Source organism: Eptesicus fuscus, chromosome 6 (genome assembly GCF_027574615.1).
Source record: "Eptesicus fuscus isolate TK198812 chromosome 6, DD_ASM_mEF_20220401, whole genome shotgun sequence".
Classification (NCBI taxonomy): Eukaryota; Metazoa; Chordata; class Mammalia; order Chiroptera; family Vespertilionidae; genus Eptesicus; species Eptesicus fuscus.
This window is the reverse complement of record NC_072478.1, coordinates 46,684,356-46,708,428: the sequence shown is the minus strand read 5'-3', so window position 1 is coordinate 46,708,428 and position 24,073 is coordinate 46,684,356. Positions and strand designations below refer to the sequence as shown.

Here is a 24,073-nt window from a genome sequence, read left to right as displayed (position 1 = left end):
GAAGAACATGCATTTATATTTATTATTTTAATTAAATTTTTTTTTGGAAAAAATAAGCTTTACTAATATTGAATATATAGCTTGACATGGGTGCCCTCGTTTTACCTTAAGATATGTCTTGAATTCTATATAATAAGAGCAGAATTTTGGGTGGATTGGAATGATGGTTCCAGAACACAGAGGGCTTGATAGAAGAGTCTTCCCTTGTCCCTTTATTTGAAGTACTAGGAGCCCCTTGCAGGAAGATTCCTGCAAGCGGTTGCTGTGGCTGCGCACGCACACCACCGCCGGCCCGCTCGCCACCACCGCTGCCATTGAGGCCGCCGTGGCCTCACGCGCCCCGCCCTGCCCTGCCTGCCACCACCACCGCCATTGAGGCCACTATGGCCTCGCACGCCATCAGCACCCGCCTGCCACCGCTGCCACTGCCGTTGTGGCTGCGCATGCCGCCCGCGCTTTCCCTCTGGCAGCCGCCTTGCTTTCCGCTTTTCCTCCCTCTTCCTTCTATGGTGTCTTCAGTCTTCACTCCTCCCTCCCTCAGTGTATGCCAATTAACCGCCATCTTTGTTGGGTTAATTTGCATACTTGCTCTGATTGGCTGTGGGCGTAGCGAAGGTACGGTCAATTAGCATTTTTCTCTTTTATTAGTGTAGATATGGTAATATATCAAATGTTAAGTGTGATATAAGTAGATTTATGGCTTATATATCATTTTATGATATACTAGAGGCCCGATGCATGAAATTCATGTCGGGAGCGGGGGGACCCCCTCAGTCCTCTCCAATCAGGGACTCCACGGGGGATATCCCACTGTCGGTTTAGGCCCAATCCTGAACCAGCAGTCAGACATTCCTCTCGCAATCTGGGACCGCTAGCTCCTAACTGCTTGCCTGCCTGCCTGCCTGCCTGATTGCCCCCCTGTGGGCCTGGTTGCCCCCTAACTGCCCCCCTTCTGGCCTGACTGCCCCCCAACTGACCCCCTACTGGCCTGGTCGCCCCCTAACTGTCCAGAAAAAAGTCGGACGTCTGGAAGATGTCTGGTCACCCAGTCTAATTAGCATATTACCCTTTTATTCGTATAGATGATATCTACACTAATAAAAGAGAAAGATGCAAATTGACCATACCTTTGTGATGCCTACCAGCCAATCAGGAGTGAGTATGCAAATCAACCCAACAAAGATGGTGGATTAATTTGCATACACAGGCACCGAGTGGCCGGGGGTGGGACGCAGGCATTTTGCACCACCCCAGCCGCTCCTGGCCTCTGTGCAGCGTGGGAAGGCAGAAAGGCGGCTCCGGCCGGAGCAAAGGCGGTGCCGGCAGCCAGGGGAAGGAAGGCCCATTCTTGCATGAATCTTCGTGCATCGGGCTTCTAGTATGATATATGGTTTTAACTAAAGTAGTTCTCATAATATGTATAAATGGCTTTATAATTATTCCAAAGAAATCAGTGCTGGATAGTGATACTAGCAAAGCACACAAGGAAACAAGAAGACAGTGGAGCTGAACTTTCTGTTTCCTGATAAGAGCTCTTTTTATAGTTAACAATACTGTATTATATACTGCAAAGTTGCTAAGATACTAGATCTTAAATGCCCTCACTACAGAAAAAGAAATGATAATTATATGACACAGTGGAGATGTTAGCTAAGGCTATGGTGGTAATCATATGGTAATAGATAAATGTAACAAATTAACATGCAGTACACTTTAAACTTACAAAATGTTATATGTCACTCATATCTCAATTTTTTTAAAAAAGAGCTCTTTTGTCAAATGTATTACAAGATGAAAACAATGGCAGCCTAATCAGATCTTAAAAGGTTGGGCAAAAATGTTCAAAATTGTCAAGGTGATTCTTTGAAATATACTTTCACATCCACTATCATCCACAATTTAACTTAACTCTAAATGTTTAATGCATATTGATTTATTATGTTTTTGTGATACTTCTTTTTCAGCTATCACCATCATCAAAATCAATCCTATATAATAAAACCCTAATATGCAAATAGACCAAAGGACAGAATGACCGGTCGCTATAATGCGCACTGACCACCAGGGGGTAGACACTCAACACAGGAGCTGCCTCCTGGTGGTCAGTGCGCTCCCACAGGGGGAGCGCCGCTCAGCCAGAAGCTGGGCTCACTGCTGGCGAGCACCACGGTGGTAGAGGGACCCTCCCCCGCCTCCGTTGCAGGTGGGCAGTAAGGAGCGAGGGGTCCTGGACTGTGAGAGGGATGTCTGACTGCCAGCTTAGGCCCAATACCAGGTGGCATCGGGCCTAAGACGGTAGATGGACATCCCCCGAGGAGTCCTGGACTGTGAGAGGGCACAGGCCAGGCTGAGGGACCCCTCATTCCCAGGGAACTTCTTGTACCAGGCCTCTAGTTTTCAATATAAGCTTCATTGGCTGTAAAATACTCGGCGAAATGTGAATAGTCCTGGATATTGACTATATTAAGGAATTTTCTTGTTATTTTTTTCTGTGATAATAGGTTGTGGCTTATTTTTAAAAATACATATTTTAAAGAAATATATATTGAAGCATTTACAGATGAATTAATTATATGAAATCTTGAATTTGTTTCAAAATAATCCAGGGCAATGGTCAGGAGGAGTGTGAGGTATGGATAAACCAAGATTACTATGAACTTATAAGGACTTAAATAGATGACAAATGCAAAGGGGTGTGTTGTAATATTCATCCTACTTTTCTATCTATTAACCCTTTGCACTCGCTTGCTTTTTTTCGATTCCTTTATTCTAATGCTAACCATGTCGAGTCACATTCGACATCCGAGTGCAAAAGGTTAAACATTTCCATGTTAAAAAGGTAAAAATTTTTAATTTAGAAACTCATCTTTAATTTATTGTATCACATAGAGCTAACAATATTTTCAAATAATAAACTATATTCAATAGCATTGGTCTCACTAAATTATTATTAAAACAAATATATATTCAACCACAACAACATTTTGGTGCCATTAATGCTCCAGGGCTAGCCATTTTAGAGATAGCAAAGGCTCAGCAGAATTCTGACAGGTGGCTCAGTTGGTTAGAGCAGTGGTCGGCAAACCGCAGCTTGGAGCCACATGTGGCTCTTTGGCCCCTTGAGTGTTCTAACGCCACTTCTTCAAAATAGACTCGCCCAGGCCAAAAACTGACTTCTGCGCATGGGTCATGAAGTTTCAATTGCACTGTACATGCGTTGCCCGCACGTGGTATTTTGTGGAAGAGCCACACTCAAGGGGCCAAAGAGCCGCATGTGGCTCGCAAGCCATGATTTGCCGACCACTGGGTTAGAGCATCATCCTGATACTCCAAAGCTGTGGATTTTTTCCCCAGTCAAGGCACATACAAGAATCAACCAATGTATGCATCAATAGGTAGAACAACAAATTGATGTCTCTCTCTCCTCTCTCATTATTAAATAAACTAGAGGCCCAGTGCACGAAATTCATGCACGGGGTGCGGGGGAGTCCCCTCAGCCCAGCCTGCACCCTTTCCAATCTGGGACCCCTTGGGGGATGTCCTACTGACGGTATAGGCCCTATCCGGGGATCAGGCCTAAACCGGCAGTCAGACATCCCTCTAACAATCCTGGACCACTGGCTCCTAATTGCTCACCTGCCTGCCTGCCTGGTTGCCCCTTACTTCCCCCCCTACCAGCCTGGTCACCCCTAACTGCCTCCCCCCCCCCAACCCCCCCGCCTGCCAGCCTGGTCGCCCCACGCAGCCTGCTTGTTCAGTCATTTGCTCGTCCCTCACTAACCCCCCTGCCGACCTGGTCGCCCCATGCAGCCTGCTTCTTTAGTCATTTGGTCATCCCTCACTAACCACCCTGCCGGCCTGGTCATAGGCAGCCATCTTGTGAGGGCATGAGGGTCAATTTGCAAATTACCTCTTTATTATATAGGATAAATAGAAAATTTAAAAGGCTCAATAGAGCAGTCTTTGATATGCCAACTAACCAAGCCAAAACCAAACCTTCTCTATCTGGTTTATACACCCCGGAAGCAATATTATTCTGCCTTAGCCATAGTAGAACCAGGTGCCAGAACACTAGGGACCACTCCTATAGCTCAAAACCTGAATAAAAATATTCCAATTAGGCAGTCATAAACTGTCCACTCAGCATAGCTTTGCCTTCCCCATGGAAACTTCAATTCTGGCAATGGCCTAAATCTTTCCCAGCTTTAGTCTCCTATCTATGCGTCACCCTAATGGCTTTCCTATGTGGTCCTGTGTGGCATACCATGACATCAGGGCCTAGGACCTCTGAGTATAATTCACTTTGGTGTTTCTTGAGCCTCACCTCTGTGGCTTCTAGTACAGCATCTGTCTGACCATCTCATAAAAGAACACGAAACAGGAGCACATACAAAAAAAAAAAAAATGTGGAGGTCTTAGAAGTCATATAATCCCCAGTCAACAAGCCCAATGTAAGACTTCCTTCAATAGTGTCTTGCCCTGTGCTTGAAGAATTCTATTATGGTTTTAAACTCATCACACCCCAAAGAAGCTGACTGCATTGTTGGATTATGCTACTTGCAATAAACAATCCTTAAATTGGCACTTGTCAGTGAAAGAAGAGGAATGAAGACAGGTAGTATCACATAATTAACTTACTTTTTCAGCAGTTCTGAATTATATTCACCTTACTTTTATATTTAGAAGTGCTGAAAAGTGAGTTAATTTCTTTTTTATTTTTTTAAATTTCTTTATTGATTAAGGTATTACATGTGTCCTCATCCCTCTATTAACCCCTTAACGCCCACCCCCCACTCATGCCCTCACCCCCCTGGTGTTCGTGTCCATTGGTTAGGCTTATATGCATACATATAAGTCCTTTGGTTGATCTCTCCTCCTTACCCCCACCGTCCCCTACCTTACCTCTGAAGTTCTTTTTAAAAAAATATATTTTTATCGAGGAAGGGAGTGGGAGAGAGAGATAGATTCATCAATGATGAGAGAGAATCATTGATTGGCTGCCTCTTGCATGCCCCACACTGGGATCAAGCCCACAACCTGGGCATGTGCCCTGACTGAGAATTGAACCGTGACTTCCTGGTTCCTAGGTCGACGCTCAACCACTGAGCCACACCAGCTGGGCAAGTGAGTTAATTTCTTGATCCCTGAAACATACTGAAATGATCTTGCCTAACTTCTATCAGTGCTCCTGAGTAGATTGTCTTTGATAAAAAGACTCCAGGGCCAATTAGTCCAGAGCAACTTTTCCTCACTCTGTCATTCATATCACCTACCCCATGATATATGCACTGATCTCCATAACCATTTAATTCAGAGAACTGAGCAAAAACTTGATATATTTGATTGAATTTGGAATCTAGGGGAAAATAAAGTATTTCCTGTAAAAACCTTCCCTCCATTATTAGCAAATCTGAACAGGGCAATGTGAAAATAATTTTCTCTGACCGAACCAACAACCACAAAACATCTGTTTTTACTGCTTCTTTCCCAAATTGGAAATGGTGACAGCTGTTGCATTCTAATTCTCTGGTTCATGAAACCATTCAACTATTGATTGACCTCTGTTTGACTTTCATATTGCTCTATTGAAAAGAAAATATGCTTCTTGGAAGAATAACATCAGTTTTAGTCACTTCAAGATTGAATTATAGGCAACAAATAGAAATATTCAAATTGGTCTGTAAACTAAAATTTAGAGAAAAAGGGGGAATGGAATGTAATGCCTGGCTTCACACAGAACTGAAAATAAAAATAAATATAAGACATCTGTTGAATGTGTTACACGTACATCCACCCTGTATCACAGCAGCAGTTCTAAAAATACTCACCGTTTTGTGCTGGTTTGTTTTTAAATTTCAGCTCTATTGAGGCATAATGGGCATCTATTATTGACTCGCAGTTCTTGTTGCCATCCTCTCTTATGCCCCTGTGCCTCCTATCCTGCCTGACCCATTCAGATGCTCAAGCATTGGTGAGCCACGTGGGTGGCAGCACTGCTCATCGTTATGTACCCATGGGCTAGAGGTTATTTGAAGTTGAGTAGAGATTCTGTAGCAGTATCAGCCAAAGTGGTTCAGAGAGGTGTTGGTAGGATGAAGAGACAGCATTTAATAGGGTCAAAAGTGTAATGGATATATCAAAGTGAATGCGAAGTCTGATGAGATGGGATTGAAAAATACTAAGAGATTACTAGAAGAAGAAACAGTTGAAGATAGTTGTAGAGTCTAGTTTATATTTAATGGTTCAGTAGGTCTCACAGACCTCTTTTAACCTGGAGCACTGAGCCTGCTGTGGAATCTGGCTTGCCAGGAAGGATACAGTCACTCAACTCACCCCTTCCTCCTTGCTCCATCCGTCATAACCACAGACATGCCTGCCCTGGAGTGTGGGTGTGAGGTGAGAGGCCTTTGAGTGCCCCTCGGGCCCATACTCTAGTCAGGCCCTGGAGCTGAGTGTCAGGACTGGTTTGGGACAGAAGGCAATGTCCAAAAGCTAGGCAGAATTAAGAGTGAAGATTAATTACAAAGTGCAAGAAAGTGAAGAGATTGATAACAATGAATCCCTGGTATGAGCCAACTAGTCTTCCACTTTGTAGCAGTTTCTGTCTTCTTGAATTACCCTCTGCTCTCAGCAGAGCATGCTTTAATGCAAGGTGTTGAGGGGTGCTTGGCCTTGGCTATATAAAAGAGTACACTGCCGTGGGGAGTGCTTCCAGGTTTGGGTGGGCAGATGGCTGGGAAAATTTGGGGATTATGATTATGTACAAGGGATTCAAGCCATGTGATTCAAAATACAGCTTTGCTTCTGTCTCCCACTGTCCCATCAAATCTGCCCCGTAAGAGTAATCCTGCTCCTGCCTGTGTGAAAACTCAATCCCTCTGACTTCACTGGTCACTCTTCAGGAAGAGTAAGCCCTATGACCTTCTAACGCGGCAAATATAGTCACAGCTCAGAAATGCAGTATGTCTTAGGTTATAATCCAAACTTGAAATTTTATTTTAACATAAAATCTTCTCACTTACCTTCAGCTGAAGCCTTCTTTGAGCTGCTCACCTACAGTGGGAAGTGGGGCCTGGTCTTCCCTTTCTCTTTGATGGTGTCCTACTGTCTCTTCTATTTTACAGCTTGTTGTCATTCCCAGTTTCTCAGTCCTTCCTGTGTTGAAGGGAGATGGTGGGGAGAACAGGAGGACAGATTGAGGGAGGCAGGGGGATCATAATAATCCATGACATTTCCTTCCAAAATCTTCTTCATGAAATTCTTGGAAAGCCCCTCCCCCTTATTTTTCATTTTTTTTTTTTTCTGATGTGAGGGTCTTATAAATAAGTATTGGTTAGTTCCTTTGAAATTCTACATTCCAGGAAGTCTAGTACCTCATGTGTTCCAGTGCTTCCTTCAAAAGTTGGAATTCAATATAGTGTTAACAACTATGTCATGGGGTGTTGGTGTCTTCATCAGTGGAGATGCTGTAACAAAGTACCATAGATGGCGTGGTTTACAAACAACAGAAATTTATTTCTCACAGCTCTGAAGGGTTGAAGTCTGGGATTGGGGTGCCAGGATGAGTGGATTCTGATGAGAGCACCCTTCCTGTTTGCAGACTGCTGGCTTCTTTTAATATCACTGGCAGAAAAGCAAGGAAGCTCCCTCAAGCCTCTTTTATAAGAGCACTAACCCCTTCTATGAGGGAGTGAAAGAATTATACAAAGGAAGTTTAGAAGAATGATGAAGGCTTGAAATGGCACACTGTCCATTATGGTAGCAATGGCAGCAAAATGGACTTTTGGGTATAGACAGACTTACCCATCCAGTCATTGGAAACTTTAGGCCTCTTCTTAAGGAACATTTAAATTTTCAATTAACAAACATAAGTAAAAGTAAAAATTCAGTTCCTCAGTTGCCTTAGCCACATTTCAAATGCTCAGTATCTAAATGTGGCTAGTGGTGCCCTAGACCCGTGGTCGGCAAACTGCGGCTCACGAGCCACATGCGGCTCTTTGGCCCCTTGAGTGTGGCTCTTCCACAAAATACCACGGCCTGGCCGAGGCTATTTTGAAGAAGTGGCGTTAGAAGAAGTTTAAGTTTAAAAAATTTGGCTCTCAAAAGAAATTTCAATCGCTGTACTGTTGATATTTGGCTCTGTTGACTGAGTTTGCTGACCACTGCCCTAGGCAACTTGGCTTAGTGGATAGAGCATCGGCTTGCAGACTGAAGGATCCTGGGTTTGATTCCGATCAAGGTCAAGTACCTAGGTTGCCAGCTAGACCCCTAACCCTGGTCGGGTGCATGTGGGAGGCAACCAATCGATGGGTGTCTCACATCAATGTTTCTCTCTCTGTCTCTACTCCGCCTTTCCACTCTTTCTAAAAAATAATGGAAAAGTATCCTCAGGTGATTAACAAAAATAAAATAAAATAAAATAAAATAAAATAAAATAAAATAAAATAAAATAAAATAAAATAAAATAAAATAAATGTGTCTAGTGGCTACTATATTAAACAGCACAGATAGAACATTTCAATCATGTAGATATTCCTATAGAAAAGCACAGGTCTAGAATACACTCTTTGGAAAGTGGGGCATTTGTGTAGGTCATTTGTTTTTGTGAAGGCAAGGTGTTGCTACTCGAAATTGAAAACTCATTTTCTAGGTATACTGCTCTTCCTGAACTCTGGCCTCTGGAGGCTGGACTTTTGGGTGGCCAATAAAGAACACCCCTTTCTTCTCCTCCTAAGTACACAGCAGTTTAGAAATAAGACCCAAGAGACAGTTGCATGCAGAGAAGAAATTACCTTAATTACTGATAAAATTAATTAGAGAACATGGCTTTAGATCTTTAGCAAAATGAACTTTTGAAACTAGACAGACTTCATTCACTGTATTCATTGGGAATCCAGGCCTCTGGAGGAACAGGAACATTTACCAGCTTATAACCTTGCCAAACTCACTAATCCTCTTTGAGCCTTAGTTTATTTATCTATAAAATGGGAATTATATCTACTTCAACATTTTGTGGAAAAAACTAAATAGATTGCTATAGTGCTTAGAATAGTGGCTGGCACACAGTTCAGTGCAATGTATGTGTTTGCATTTATTATTATTGCACAATGGAGGATAGCTCAGGATGCACCCTCTCTGCCAATAGGATCCACAGGTACTTCATCAAACATGCTTAGCTCATATTCCCTAGTTCATCAGTTAGGTAAGTGAGAGGAGAAGGGATGGCTAGAAGTGATCCTTTCATATTCTCAGTCCTGAGTCATAGAGCCAAAATCTTCACTCTATCAAAACAAGAGGAGTGGAGTATAGGTGTTTCCCCTAACAACAGGCGCATTCTTGGTATATATTTTTTCTTTCTGTCCTCACTCAAATAAATCTAGAAAATGTTGTATTCCCTTCTTTTCCTTATGTCTGCAATGCCAAAATCAAACCCATGACCCAGTCTTAGATTTTAGTATATGAAAATGGGAATAATAGCTTGTCTAAACAGTCACATATCTATTTCTAATCATTATGTGACAAATCTTAGAAAATCTCATTTCTATTTAACAAGGGCACCATAGGCTTCTAACTGAACTGAACTGTACATGTGTCTATTCATGTCTTTTAAAACACTGAAATAAACTAAGATCAATCAGTGTGTCATCTATAAAAAATCCTGAGTTAAATTTTGGAAACAAAAAACAAAGACTTTATAAAATGTCATTTCCAGAAAAGGTCTTAAGTTTCAACTTACTGCGTTTTTTATTGTTGTTGTTTTGTGATCTTGTTGTTGTTGTTTGTTGTTTTTTGTTTTGCCACTGAATCCTTTCTTCAAATGAAATCTTACTTGAAATCTAACATGTATAAGAGACCTGGCATGACAATCGCCCCAACTTCCCCATTCTCTCCCCCTCATCTTGATTGGCTGATGCACTCAGAGGATCTATCAAGGTCTACTGTGGTGACCATTCATATTTAAAACCGAAATTTTATATTGTGAGTTCCATGACCTTAACAGCCTTTTCGTTTTGTTATTGTTGTTTTTGCCACTTTATTTCCAGTGCCTGGCATCTGACACAAACTTTGTGCTTGTTAAATATTTATCGAATGAATAAGTGAGTGAATAGGACTTGGACTAAGTCACACACAGCAAATTGGTGAGGCTGAGACTTAGTATATAGTGAGTGACTAGATAGACATTGGTGATATTACCAGGATAGGAGATAAAGAAGGACAAGTATGGAGAAAAAGATGCCGAGATCACTTTTGGATATGAGAGCTTGAGGTACTTATGGGGCATCCAAGTAGAGGTATGAACAGACAATGAGCTATTCAGTTTATGCAGCTTAGTCTTGTCCAGCACTTCAATGCCTCTCTCTCTTAAAAATATTTATTTATTCATATTTTATTAGATTTACTGAGGTGACATTGGTTAATAAGATATAGGTTTCAAGTGTGCAATTATTCTATGATACATCATCTGTGTCTTTAAAAAAAGGCTTTCACTCATTTTACTCTCAAGCACTATGCTACTCTGGAGATGTTTCCAGCCTTCGCATAGTCACCAGGGCAGAGTTTCTTAAACTTTAATGTGTAGCAAATCACACAGGGAATCTTGTTAAAATGCAAATTCAGAAGGTAGGGCCTGAGCTTCTACATTTTTAACAAGTTTCCAAGTGATGCACCACCTTTTCTGAGTAGTGAGGCATTGCAAATCCGTGAAAATGGCACTAAGAGCTGGTTAGCATTTTATTTTTTATTTTTGAAAAATTTCACAATCTTTATAAGTAAAGACTGGGGAACTTGCAAAATTCTGTTCTTTCTTAAAATAAATTTCTTCTCATAAACTTTGTTTTTGCACTTTGAAGAATGTTTAGATTTTTTTACATGTTAGTTTTGAAATATAATATGGTTTTTAATTCATAATTTAAGATAAGATCTTTTTAAAAATGTTTTTATTGATTTTAGAGAGAGGAAGGGAGAGATAGATACATCAATGGGAGAGAATCAACATCAATCTGCTGGGATCTAGCCCACAACCTGGTCATGAGCCCTGACCAGGAATTGAACTGGAGATCTCTTGGTGCATGGGTTGACTCTAAACCACTGAGTGACACTGGCCAGCCTCGAGATTAAACCCTTAATTTTAATAGTAATCCTATAAATTTCTTATTCTTTCAAAGATGTGTGTGTGTGTGTGTGTGTGTGTGTGTGTGTGTGTGTTTTAGGATTTAACCTTAGGTTAAAGCTAAGTTTAGCAGCTGTTATAAATAATGCAACTGACAGGCAGGCTCTGGAAGTAGGTAAATTCAAGACATTTTGATACATTCAAACACTTAGAAAAAGTAGCAATCGCAAAATAGTGACCTAGTTTAAAGCTAGGCAGAGGTATTGCTATTCAGCTATTCTTATCCTGCATTATAGAGATGATCCCATTCTAAAACAATAGAGATTTTTATTGGAAATCAGTAGCCTTTCTTAGCTATCATTAGATTCATTTAAACTGAATGAGTAACTTAGGTATCAGCTGTACCTTTATCTGTAAATAATTTTCCCTTTACTATGATGTTTTATAAAAATCTATTATTTGTTTTCCTTTTTTTTATTCAAAAAAATCTTTAGTCAATAATCTATAGTAATAAAAGGGTAATATGCTAATCAGACAGGACATCTTCCAGATGTCATTCTGGATGTCCTTCCTAATGAAGCCGGGGCTGGAGGGAAGCCAGCCCGGGTCCCGGGTGCCTGTGGGCAGCCCAAGGGAAGCCAGCCAGGGTCCTGGGTGCCAAAGGAAGCCGGTGCCAGCAGCCAGGGGAAGGAAGGTCTACTCTTGCACAAATTTTCGTGCATCAGGCCTCTAGTATGGTAATACTATCAGCTCTACAGCAGCGGTTCTCAACCTGTGGGTTGCAACCCACAGGTTGAGAACCGCTAGCAGGGTCGCCTAAGACCATCGGAAAACACAGATATTTACATTACGATTCATAACAGTAGCAAAATTACAGTTATGAAGTAGCAACGAAAATAATTTTTGTGGTTGGGGGTCACCACAACATGAGGAACTGTTATTAAAGGGTCGCGGCATTAGAAAGGTTGAGAACCACTGGTCTAACCACTGTGATGTATACCTGAAATTAATACAAAATAATATTGAATGTAAAGTGTAACTGAAAAATAAAAATTTTAATTTTTTTTTTTAGGATTTGTTATAGTTCTTGATACTGAGAGACACCTGTGAATTAGAAAAAGATCTTGAGTTCATGAAACTTAATTTGTGGGACAACAGAGACAATAAAGAAGTAAATAAATATGATATTTTCATGTCAAGATATGTACTAGTTAAAATAAAAAAGAGCAATGAGCTAGAGCAGCGGTCACCAACCAGTGGTCCATGTACTACTGGTTGTCCGTGAGGTCTGAAAGGTTGGCGACCGCTGAGCTAGAGATTATATTGTGGTAGGGGGCACTCTTAGATTGTGTGGTATGGAAAGCTCTATTTAGGGTATAATATCTGTGTAGAAATGTAAGTAAAATGAGGAAGTGAACCATAATAATAAGAAAAGAGAGAACAGCAAAGTGAGAACACCATATGTAAAGAATAAGCTTGGTGAGTTAAAGGAGATCAAAGTCAGTGAGATCAATGGCACAAGGGAGGGGAAAGTGGGAGGAGATGGAAATTGAACTACGGTAAGTAGTAGCTAGATCAGGCAGAGTTTTGAAGACCAAAAGCAGGGAGTCTGGATTTTATTCTAAGCATGATGGCAAACATAGGGTGTTCCTCCCCAAAATGTATATGCACTTTGAATGATTATAGAGTCACTGTTTATTAACATACTGTTAATTTTCAAAATTTAAAAGAATCTATAGAAATGAATAATATTTTTTTTGTCAATGCCTGTTTTCAAACTGATGACCATTCTGGTCCAGGCACTGCTGATAACCAGAAGCAATGGAATTGCAAACATCAAGAATCATTTCATTCGATATTTGTGGGCCCCCAATTCGTCAACTGTAGTTATCATTTATGTATCCCCATAAAAAAGTCTAGAAGATAAATTTTCTTTGTTCAAAGCTTAGTCTGGTTTCACCCATTATTTCAAATCAGTTAAACCTGAAAAGGAGCGAAAATTCATGTATATATAGTTTGGATAATTATACATAAATGCAGTGTTTGTACTTCAACTGTGTTTTCAAACTTCCAGTAGTATTTTAGGATGAATTTCCTTTGTTCAAAGCTTAGTCTGGCTGAAAAGAAAGAAACATCAATTGAGCTATCAGCTGTTAAAGTGTGTATACATGTTCTTGGGACACCTTGTATTTATGGTTTTAAACAGAAAATAACATGATCTTATTTATTCTCCCCTATGAAGTTCTCCTATATTTTCAGATTAAGAAATTCATGTTTCTCTTTAAAGGCACAACTCAAATGTCATACTCATTATAAAGCCTTCCTTAACGTTCCCAATACTTTTTCTCTTTAGTGTTTCCATTTGTACATTCCACTACCATAGTACATGCTTCTACTATAATACATTTCCTTAATAAGGTATTTATCACCTGTTTCCCACTTGACTTTTCCACTAAATTGTTAGTTCCTGTATGCCTAGTTCATAGTGCAGTACATAGCACACATTAGTAAGCAAATGATTACCAATGAACAAATGAGTATTTGAATTGTTTCCAAACCTATGCTTCTCGTCTTAATCTTTCTATCAAATTCCATTTTCAAATGCCTATTGGCATTGCCAACTGACTGTCCAGTTTTCCCTCAAACTCAACATTGCAAACTCATTATCTCATTCCAATTTCATATTTTTGTGTAATAACATCTTTCTAATTTCCTTGGTTAGAAAATTTAGAGTACTATGATTCTTCTGATGCTGGGATTTATTTCCTTTATTTCATTTACTCTAGCCAAGGTTCAAACTTTCATCACTTAATTTTTGAAAAAATGCAATGGATTTTTGGCTGGCTAGAGGTTATTCTGACTCATTTATTTTCTATTCAAATTCATACTGCATATCTCTGCAAGGAAATTGTCATTGAAGTCTTATTTTATTCATAAGGTCATGCATTGTTCTATTTATAAAGTATTTTGGCACACTTATTATGTGTATGATATGTGCCCTTCTGTTGTATAAAACTTTAATTAATGTTCATGAGAACTAAGTGAGATAGTATTTTTATCTCCATTTTACAGGTAAGGAAAATAAGATTTAGGTATCTTAGGCCACCTGCCCACAATCACAGTTACACCAACAAGGAAATCGTAGAGCTGAGATTTGATCACAGTTCTATTAGTTGGGGATACTGAGCTCTGCTTAATCACTTAATTAGTGAGTAGTATCTCAAGTTTAATTCCTGCTTCTCTTTACAGGATTTCCATGATACGGCCCACCAATCTTACTTAATTTCCTATTATTACTGAACTTGCATCCTCTACTCCACATTTCAAATATCTTTCTAGTTATCTCCTGTGCATTGACCTTTTCACTTCAATTAGATTGTAAGCTCCCTAAAACCACTCTTGTTTTAAATTTCTTTGAAGGGCACAATAAATTCTCATTGAATACAGCAGACCCTCAGTATCTACAGGTTCTGTATCCAAAGATTCCAGGAACCCGGATGGAAAATATTTTTATAATGCTATATTGTTGCTGACATATACTATGTAGTTAGGCCTATGATGGTTGTGTCTACACTGAACATGTACAAACTTTTTTTTCTTGTCATTATTCCTTACATGATAAAGTGTAACAACTATTTACATAGCATTTACATTGTATTAAGTATTATAAGTACCCTATAGATGAATTTTAGTATACAGGAGGATATGTGTAGGTTGCATGCAAAAACTATGTCATTTCATATAAGGGCCTTGAGCATTCCTGGATTTGATATGGGGAGGGGCTGGAGTGGGGGCTCCTGGAATAAATCCCCTTCCAGAGGGCTGTTATTGATAAAGTCGTTAGCACAGTCCTTGACACATATGCATGCTTACTAAATGGTAACAATGATTACTACTGTGGGAGGTTCTGATGCATCAAATTGAAGTTCCATAGGAAACCATAGAATTCTGACCCCTACCTCAACCCTAAGAATTTTTTGCTTGTTTTTCTTATGATAGAGTAATGTTTTTCCAAGCTAAGTTAGTACACTTCAGTCTCTTCTCACCCTTTTTACCAAGCAGTGTCAACAAGATAGACATCAGTAAGCAGCAACATTTTATCCACCCTTACTGAGTTCTTTCATTGGAGGCTGCTTTAGAGGACATAAAAAAAGGAATCACTGTAATTTTTTTGAGGTGAATGGTCAACGTGCTTGCTATCTATCAACCAATTTAACTTAATTTTATGGAGTGTACTAAGTGTCCAAGATTTCCTGGCTCGAGTTTCTGAAGTACAGAGCCTCACACAATCACATCTTCGCTTCGAATAGAATTGCCCCAGATCCAGCGACAGGACTACGAGTCTAGCCATCTGACCTTGCAGTTTGAGCTGCAGATACTTCCAAAGCGGCAGAGAAAAGAGGTAGCTCAGCTGCGCCCAAAGCCTCCACTCCAAAGGTCCCGCGTTCGGCCCCGCCCCCAGCGAGCGCGGCCGCGTCACGTGACGTCAGACGCTCTCTCCCGGAAGTGCGGCTGCGGAAACGGTGGGGGCGTGTCTCCGGGCAACCCCGCGTGTGGTTACCGGAGAAACGCGGGAAGTGGGGCCCTGGCGCGGTTCTCTCCACGCTTAAGGTTGTTTTAGTTCCTGCGCGAGCGGGTAGCCGGGCCGAGGCGTCTGGTGCGACGCCATGGAAGTAGTGGAGGCCGCCGCTGCTCAGCTGGAGACTCTGAAATTCGGCGGCCTCGGCTTCGGGGGTGGGCAAGGTGAGGCGGCGCCGTCCCCGGACACCGTTCCTGTCTCAGAGCCACCGCCGCCGCCGCCGCCGCCACCGTCGGATGAGGGGGCCCCCGACACTGGGCAGGACGCGGAGGCTCAACTAGCCGGGGAGCAGCCGCCTGAACTCGCGCTGAGCACCGCCGTCGGCGGGCCCGAACCGCCTCCTGGAGGGACGTGCGTCACCGGCCCGGGCGCTGCGGAGCTGGTGCCGACGCCAGACTCCCTGGAGACCTCGGACTCGGATTCGGACAGGTCGGGTGTCCACGGGTCCCGAAGCTGCTGGGAGAGGGCCCGTGTGACCGGCGGGAGGAGCCGGGGCCCGCGTGGGCCGGGGCGGGAGGGGAGGTCCCTGCAGTTCCCTGCACACGTGTTGACAAGTCGCTCGGACCGCCCATTTCTGGTTGTTCACTGCAGATCCCTTGGTGAATCTGAGCCTAATAATCTGCTCTCTCTTCCCTAAGTTCGGTAGTGTAAAAGGTGCTATGCATAAACCGTAGCATTTTCCGTTAAAATAGGGAAACCTGAGGATATTGGATTATTTCCTTAATATTTAGCTCGGCGTGTGCCCTTGGTGGTTATGACTTGAGTTTCGTGTCAGAGCTGACTTTTATTCTTCCATCAAGTTTAACGTGTGTGCTTGTTTTTGAACCAGATGAATGGAAAGAGTAGTTAAAAGGATTTTATGTTTCCAGATTGGCTCCTTGGCAATTTTGTTAATTCTGACAAGCCTTGTGGGGAGCTTCGTGAAATTAGCAAGACACTGTTATTTAGTAGTAGTATATGCTCTGATTCGGTTTCTTAAGACACCCCCCCTTCCCCGCCCCACCCCTTCGTGTGTTTTAAAGATGAAACTTCGGTGGTGGGAGAGGATTTAAGTATGTGGGATGTTCCTTGCCCACACTGAACATGGTCTACAAGTATTTTGAGGGTGTGGTGTGGGATGCCGAACACAGGTGAAGAAAATAGACATGATCCCTGCCCCACATCCTATTGAGAGGGATGACAAATATGAATAATCATCAATAAATAGAGTTGATGAAAATTATCGTGAAGGAACAAGCAAGGCACCGAGAAAGTCTTCGGAGTGCCCAATCCTGTAGGACACAATGGGCGTGTTAAAGTTTTAATTCTAAGTGCTGGCGAAGCTGTTGAAGGATTTTAGGCAGAGCAGTGGAACACTCAGGTTAACATTCTAGTAAGCTTTGCTCTGCAGAGGAACAGTTGAACTGGGTTCCAGAGTAAAAGCTGAGAAGCAAGAGTGGAGCTAGTTGAAAGGTGTTGCATTGAGTCCATGAGGCGACCATGATTGTGTCTGGATTAAATCACATTGATCAGGCTTGCTAATAGATGTGTCACTGGGCTAGACAAAGAGCTATCAACTGGGTGAACTGTGGTACTGTTTACTAAGATAGGAGTCGGACACCAATGGGAATGTTTACTTTGGACAGTTAATTTAAGATTTTTCTGACAGTCAATTGGAGATGTCAGGCAAGCAGTAGTAGTATCATGAATTTAGAGTTTGAAGGACAGTTCTGGGCTGGAGATGTACATTTAAGCATCATGATTTCAGGTAAGACTAACTTTTTTTTTTTTAATATATTTTATTGATTTTTTTACAGAGAGGAAGAGAGAGGGATAGAGAGTTCGAAACATCGATCACCTGCCTCCTGCACACTTCCCACTGGGGATGTGCCCGCAACCAAGGTATATGCCCTTGACCGGAATCGAACCTGGGACCCTTGAGTCCGCAGGCCGACGCTCCATCCACTGAGCCAAACCGGTTTCAGCAAGACTAACTTTTTATTATGGACATTTTCAAACTTGAAAAAAAGTAGAGAGTGATATAATGATTGCACATACAGTCATCACTGGACTTAACAGCTTCCAATATTTATCTAACATTTCTAACTTTTTTTAACCTAGTAGATTTAAAGCAAATCTCAGTGTGAATTTTCTACTGTGCATCTCTAATTGATAAAACACTTTTTACATAACCACTATGTCATTATCAACCTTAGTAAACTTAATTCTAATTCCTTAATATCATCTAATGCTTGGTTTGTATTTAGATTTTTCTGGTTGTCTGAAGGATGTCTTTTAACAATTGATTTTTTGAATTAGAATTCAAACAAGGTTCAAACTGTGCATTTGAGTGTTATGCCTTTCAGGTCTTTTTTAAGTGAAGGTCATATTTAAAGCCATGAAGACAAAAGACTGTACATGAGAGTGGAATACCCCTGTAGCATAGTGCATAACAAAAAATGGGAAATTTTTGAGGAAGTGAGTGGAGAACCATGTTAGATGTTGCTGAGAAGTTAAAATGACAGAAAGGTGTCTACTGGACTTGGCAACGTGGAGAATATTGGTGACCTTTTAAGGAGTGATGATGATGGAAGCCAATTTTGGGGTAAAGATGGAGTGAGAAATAAAGGATTAGAGACAGCATGTGTTAACAGTTCTTTTAAGACATTTTAAGTGGAGAAATGAGTCCATAGCTGGAGGGATTAAACAGAGGTACTACAGAATGTTGGTATGCTGATGGGACTGCTCTGGGATAGAGGGAAAAATTCATAATACAGTAATAATAGGAAGGAGTTCAGTTGCAAATGGGATGTATTCCAGAGCCTATGTGGTAAAATTGGCCTTTGCCCTTTCCCCCTTTAACAGGAGAAAAGACAACATTTGCCAAAGCTAATGTTTTGTTTTCAAGCCCTTTCTAATCCATCTGGGAAGACATGGTTTTCAATGAACTATGGTATAATATTGGACTGGCTCTAGTGGGCAGTTTGAAAAAAGTGCCACGAGAGATAGGGAAGGAAGTATATAATTGTACTTTGGGTGAGGAGTGGCTTCAGAAGAGGTAATATTGGGTTGAGCCTATAAAGAAAAAATAATTTCTCTACATTGAGTGCATTGTAGTCAAAGGAAATAGCACAAATAAAGGGAAAGTTGTATGAGCTTTTTTGCTAGGTGTGTATGAGAAGTGATAATGAGATGGGATTATGTAGGTTACCAGGAACCTGATTGCAGGGGGCTCTGAGGTGTCATAATAAGGAGTATGGCCTTTAGCTTGTACACAGTGTAGATTATGGGAAAAAATTTAAGGTTTTTCTCAGTTTTAATATTTTCTCAATAAAAAATAGGAAGAATAGTCCAAACCTTTAAAGCCATTACCTTGATTTAACAATTATTAACATTTCAGAACTATTATATTCACATGTATATGTTCTTGAGCCATTTTAAAGTCATTTACACGTGATACTTTATCCCTAAATAGTTTAGCACACATTCTCTAAGAGGACACTCTTACATAATCATTATCACATGTAACATAATCTTACCTTATAATAGACAAATATGCAAATTGACCGCACCTTCGCTATGCCCAAGCCATGCCTACCAACCAAGCCACGCCCACCAACCACGCCCACCGGGAAATGGTTGCAGGGACGTTGGGGTGTGGCAGAGCCCAAGGCCGGGAAAGCTTCGGGTGGAGGCTTTCCCGGCCTTGGGCACCAGCGGGGAGCCTTCATGGATCGCAGGAAACCACTGGGGGTTGGCTCCTTCGATCCTTAGCAGGGATGTTGGGTGCGGCCGAGCACAAGGCCATCGCCCGGGGCCAAGCCCCGACCCTGTAAGAAGGCAGAAGGCGGTGGCCACAGCCAAGGCCTGGGTCCCCGGTGCCGGCAGAAAACTGGTGCAGGCAGCCAGGTGAATGAAGGTCTATTGCACAAATCTTCGTGCAAACGGGCTACTAGTCCTATATAATAAAGAGGTAATATGCAAATGGTTGTTATGCTGTGACGCTACAGGAGGGCGGGGCAGCGAGCTATGTGTGGCGGTGAGCTATAAGCGGCAGTGGGCGGGGCAACCAGCTGAGGCACGTGGTAGCAAGCTACTTGCGCACAGATTTGTGCGCAGGGCCACTAGTTAATAATAGTTTTCTCATATCTAATGTCCAGTCATGAATGGTTATTTATTTTTATTAAATTATTGGATGACATTGGTTAAGATTATATAGGTTTCAAGTGTACAGTTCTGTGATACACAATCATTATATTGCATTGTGTGCCCACCACTCAAAGTCAGCTCATCTGTCACCATATATTTGATCCCATTACCCTTTACTATCCTCCAAACCCCCTTCTCTTTGGTAACCACCATACTGTTGTCTGTGTTTATGAGTTTTGTTTTTCTTGTTTGTTCATTTATTGCTTTAAGTTTTATATCCCACATATGAGTGAAATTATATGTTTCTTAACTTTGTCTTAAGTTACTTCTCTTACCAAGATATTCTCAAGGTCCATGCATGTTGTTACAAATCACAGTATTTCATCTTTTCTTATGGCTGAGTAGTTTTCCATTGTATGTATGTACCACATCTTCTTTATCCAATCATCTATTGAAGGACACTTCGGTTGCTTCCCTATCTTGGCCACTGTGAATAAGTCTGCAGTGAACATAGGGGTTACATGAATGTTTGTTTTAAATAAAAATTTATTCTTAAGGGAGAGGGAGGGAGGGATAGAAACATGAATGATAAGAGAGAAGCATCCCTAACCGGTTTGGCTCAGTGAATAGAGTGTCAGCCTGCGGACTGAAGAGTCCCAGGTTCGATACTGGTCAAGGGCATGTACCTTGGTTGCGGACACATCCCCAGTAGGGGGTGTGCAGGAGGCAGCTGATGGATGTTTCTCTCTCATCGATGTTTCTAACTATCCCTCTCCCTTCCTCTCTGTAAAAAATCAATAAAATATATTTTAGAAAAAAAAAAAAAAAAGAGAGAGAATCATTGCTTGGCTGCCTTCTGCACGCCCCCTACTGGAGATCGAGCCCTGACTAGGAATCCAACCTGGTCATGGGTCCAGGCTCAACCATTGAGCCACACCAACTGAGCATAAATGACTTTTTTAAAGCAAGAGTGTGAACTGATTAAGATGGAAAGTCATGAAATGCTAAGGGTAACAGCAAAGCATCAATAGGGTGAAGGGGTGATTGTTGTGGGAAGAGACTAGTATTTACATCATTTATACAATTATTACAGAAAAGCAGGTGAGAAATAAGCACTTGAAATAGAGGAGTAGCAGTGGAAATGGGATGAAGTGGAATAGGAGTGATGTTTACTAATCTGAAGATAGGGTTTTATCATTGACTGAGAATGTAATAGCTCAGAATGATTCCAAGGTTTCTACCGATAGTGACTGGATTAAAGACTAAGCAATAAATAAAATGGAAGCTCAAAGAGAAGAGATTTAGTAAGGAGAATACACTTTTTTTTTTTTCTTTTAACTTGTTGCTAGTGTGAGGTAACTGTAGGTCATTCATACAGAGGTGGTCAGTATGTGCCAGAGATTAGGGATGAAGCTTAGAGATATCAGTGCTGAAGATTTAGGAGTTATCTTCACATGGATGATAATTGGAAACATTGTAGGGCATGAGATTATCCATAGGAAGAGTAGAGAGAGAGAAGAGAGTAAGTATGAAACTTTTAGAAACAGCATATAAAAGGGAATGCAGGAGCCCTGGTTGGCATTGCTCAGTGTTAGAATGTCAGCCTGCGTACCCAAGGGGGGGTGGGTCTGATTCCTGCCACCACCCCCCAAACCCTAGGACACATGTGGGAAGCAACCAAAAGATGTGACAGAGACATATCAATGTTTTTCCTTCTCCCTCCCTTCCACTCTCACTAAAAAATCAATGGAAACAAATATCCTTATTTCTTGGGTGAGGGTTAAAAAAACAAAAGGGAGTGAAGGGGGTAGTCAGCAAACAAACTTTAAACTTAGAGTAGGTTTACTGGTAACAAGAATTGCTGTGGAAGTCATGGGCTAAAGGAGTTTACAAAGAATAGAATGGTCAGCATGGTTCGTAACTTGAGTTTCCAAGTTGTCTGAAGACTGAGAAGAAACTATTGGCAATTAAATGGTCTGGTGACCAATGAGAGAAGTGCATTGCCCAGAGTTCTCTTTGTCAGTGATTTGGCACATGCTTAATTATATTATGACAGATGTGTGATGTGTGAGACTATTGTAATTGGGTTGCAGTCATAGCAGGGGTTTTGAAATGTTATCAGTGGATTAAGGACTACTTTCCCAATACCACAATCAACTTCAAAATGCTAGCTTTTGAATTGTATCAGTAACAGTAAACATGTAGTAAAGTAGATATTTCCTAGTTGAATAAATATATGTTAATGCCATCATATTACTGTTTTACTAAGTTTAAACTTTTCCTTTCCTACAGTGAAACAGATTCAGATAGTTCAAGCTCTTCCTCTTCCTCATCATCATCCTCTTCTTCCTCTTCCTCTCGAATATTAGTTCCTCCAGTGCTGTCAGATGGAGAAGACGATATACAAGTTGAGAAGGAAAATAAGAATTTTCCTCTTATTAAAACAAAAGATGAATTACTTCTTAACGTAAGTACTTAGATTTGTTAATAAACCTAATTTGGATATTCTAAAATATACTGTGGTACTAATATTGATCTCATTTGCTCTGTATCTGACCCATACATTTGAAAACTTCTCAATTTTATTGGGCATACTTTTGCCATGCCTTACTTTTCTTAACTAAAAGAGAGGATTGTCAGACGATTGATCTGGATAATTTATTTCTAAGGTTGCTTCTAACTTTAGCATTTGGTAATTGTTCTTCTGGGGTGTTAACTTTAGCTTGCTACTTTCCATTTTTTTCATCTTCTCTAGAAGATATTTCTTATGTAAATTTACAACCTTGCTTTTTTTTTTTTTCTTCTTCTTCTTTTTTGATCCATAAGTCAGGACATTTTGCTCAGTTACAATTAAAATCAATCTTTTAATTGACTTGCACTAAGAAACATAGAAATTGAAATTAAATGGGTGAGCTTATTAGGATTTCTACTGGAGTTTTTGAAGTGTTTTTGTTATTACAGTAAGAGAAAACTTGTTTATTATAGAATGATGTTTTTTGGCACTTAATAGGTTTTGTTTTTAAGGTCAGCTCTTGTGTGGTTATTTTCTCTTAAACTGTAAGCTCTCCCAAGGAGGAGGATAGTAGTCTGGTGGTGGGAACCTCAAGAGGGACATCTTCTCAGAATTTTAGAACATAGGCTACATTGTCACATATTTATTCTCTCTACTCTCACATGTCCTTTGTTATTATTAGAGCTTTTTCAGTATTTAATGATTACTAATTATAATTATTACATAACAAGTGATTGAAATAGTTTACTGCAAAATTTGAGGGGAAAAAATTGAAAATCCTAGAGGCTCTTGGGCACCTTTTCATGACTTAATTCAACTAATATTGTTTCTTTTTCTCCACACACAATAAAAATGATCATCTTACTTATGCTTATATATTTAAAACTCTTGGGTGCTTATGCAGCTTCATTAGTGGTTCATGTTTTAATCCTGCAGTCATTGACATCAGTGGTCTTTTTACACAAAGGCTCTCCCAACTGACTATTTTCTGAAAGTATCGGGAGAATTGTGTGATCTTTCCCCTGTATCTTGCTCTTCTTTACACCTATGTTTTCTCTTAGAGTACAAAAATCAACAAATAAAAGACCGCGGTACTTTTGTATATGTATGTATATTGTCTTAATTTTCTTACTAGATCTGTAATACTTGCCTTGGGACTGTCTTGAAATTTAATACAAAATCTTAGTCTACTTATTATTTTTCTAGATAGAATGACCATGTTTTCATCAGAAATTCAAAAAGCGTCCAGGGCCACAAAGAGGCTGGGAACCATGTTCTTTGACAGATTAAGTTTATATCTGATCTTTAGAGCTTCTGTGGTGCCCAGTAGAGTGCTATACAGGTAATGGGTTCTCAGTCAGTATTAATAGAATGAATTATGAGTGGATAGGTATCTTTCATTCATTCTTAAACTATTATATCACACCTGCCATATGCTAGGAGAGCTATAATTAAGACCTATCCAGTTTCTGCTTTCATAGTGTTTAGTGGAGAGAAACAGACAATAAATAAAGAAGAGACAAATGAATTTAATTATGGAAAGTGTTAATGAATTGTGTGAGTGTATGTTTGGCTCATATCAGAAAATTACATTTTTCATGGGAATATATGTTAGCTTTTAAAACTTGGAACATTGGCTTGTTCTTTCCTTACTGTGCCAGTACTGAGGGATTTTTTGGGACGGATGAAAGAGCAATTACAGTCTTTACTTTTCAATTTTGTATTATTATTATTTTTTTAACAT

At 40.6% G+C, this 24,073-nt stretch overlaps 1 protein-coding gene across 1 annotated transcript in view; it reads left to right on the top strand.

The window, feature by feature from the left end:
• Positions 1 to 15,624: 15,624 nt before the first annotated feature.
• Positions 15,625 to 24,073, top strand: part of NAF1 (nuclear assembly factor 1 ribonucleoprotein) — a 53,184-nt gene continuing 44,735 nt past the window's right edge. Inside the window, exons 1-2 of the mRNA XM_008146682.3 lie at positions 15,625 to 16,118; positions 22,110 to 22,284. Coding sequence (XP_008144904.2) covers positions 15,778 to 16,118; positions 22,110 to 22,284 — 516 coding nt within the window. The 5' untranslated portion in view covers positions 15,625 to 15,777. The remainder of the gene's footprint in view (positions 16,119 to 22,109; positions 22,285 to 24,073) is intronic.